This window comes from Buceros rhinoceros, unplaced genomic scaffold, assembly GCF_000710305.1.
Source record: "Buceros rhinoceros silvestris isolate BGI_N320 unplaced genomic scaffold, ASM71030v1 scaffold15975, whole genome shotgun sequence".
NCBI classification, from domain to species: domain Eukaryota; kingdom Metazoa; phylum Chordata; class Aves; order Bucerotiformes; family Bucerotidae; genus Buceros; species Buceros rhinoceros.
The window spans coordinates 1443-2289 of record NW_010412457.1 but is presented as its reverse complement, the minus strand read 5'-3'; the positions used below and the strand labels follow the sequence as shown (position 1 = coordinate 2289).

The following is an 847-nucleotide window of genomic DNA, read 5'->3' as shown; positions in this document are numbered from 1 at the left end:
ACTACTGAAACACACAGGCCTCTTGGCTTTCTCTCGGTGAACATTCGTATGAACAGCTTCAGAACGTAATGCTGAACCAACCCATAACTGATAATGTAACTTCACAGCATAGTTCACACACATACACGTGATTTTTGTAAAGCATCCACAAATGATTCCATACAAGCAGTAGCTGCAGACTCTTGCTAAAATAAAGCAACTTCCTTTTTTCAGAAGGGAAGTTTAAATGTTTTAATTAGGCATCTATCCCTTTAAAGCTATTTTTGCAAGGCAGCAGGCCAGAAGGAGCCTGAAATCCCCCCTACTTCATAGAAAGTAAAGCTCCCTGTAAAACAAACTACAAAAAAGTACATGCATTAAAACACACTTGAATATCAAAAAAAAAAAAAAAGCCCAAACCACCCAACAAAAAATAACCCCCTAAAAATACCATCCACAAACATAAAATAACTTTCACCTGACAGGTAGTGATCTGATGGCGACAGAGCCTTTCACACAGCTCTCGAGACAACCTTGCTCTTCTTAATTTCTTATCAGCCATGCTTCCCAATCTACAGGGCAAACAAAAAAAAAAATTTCTTTTGGAAGATGGTTGGAACATGACTATGCAAACCATTACAGTCTCTCCTTGTAAGACAACAGGAAAGTGCACACACATACATGTGTTTATATATATATAAAATTTAATGTGATACAGACTACGGCTGAGTCACATTAAATTATATTACCACTCTGAAAGCAGTTCAGTTAAACTCTATCTCCATCTGACCATCTATAGGATCATGCCAATCATCCATGTCTATAGGACAGATGTTTCTGGGACACAAGAAAGCTGGAAATTAGACAG

At 37.7% G+C, this 847-nt stretch overlaps 1 protein-coding gene across 1 annotated transcript in view; it reads right to left on the bottom strand.

Moving 5' to 3' along the window:
* Positions 1 to 601, bottom strand: part of RAD51B (RAD51 paralog B) — a 56948-nt gene extending 56347 nt beyond the window's left edge. The window contains exon 1 of the mRNA XM_010136410.1: positions 458 to 601. Within this exon, the coding sequence (XP_010134712.1) occupies positions 458 to 601 (144 nt within the window). The remainder of the gene's footprint in view (positions 1 to 457) is intronic.
* Between the last annotated feature and the right edge of the window lie 246 nt (positions 602 to 847).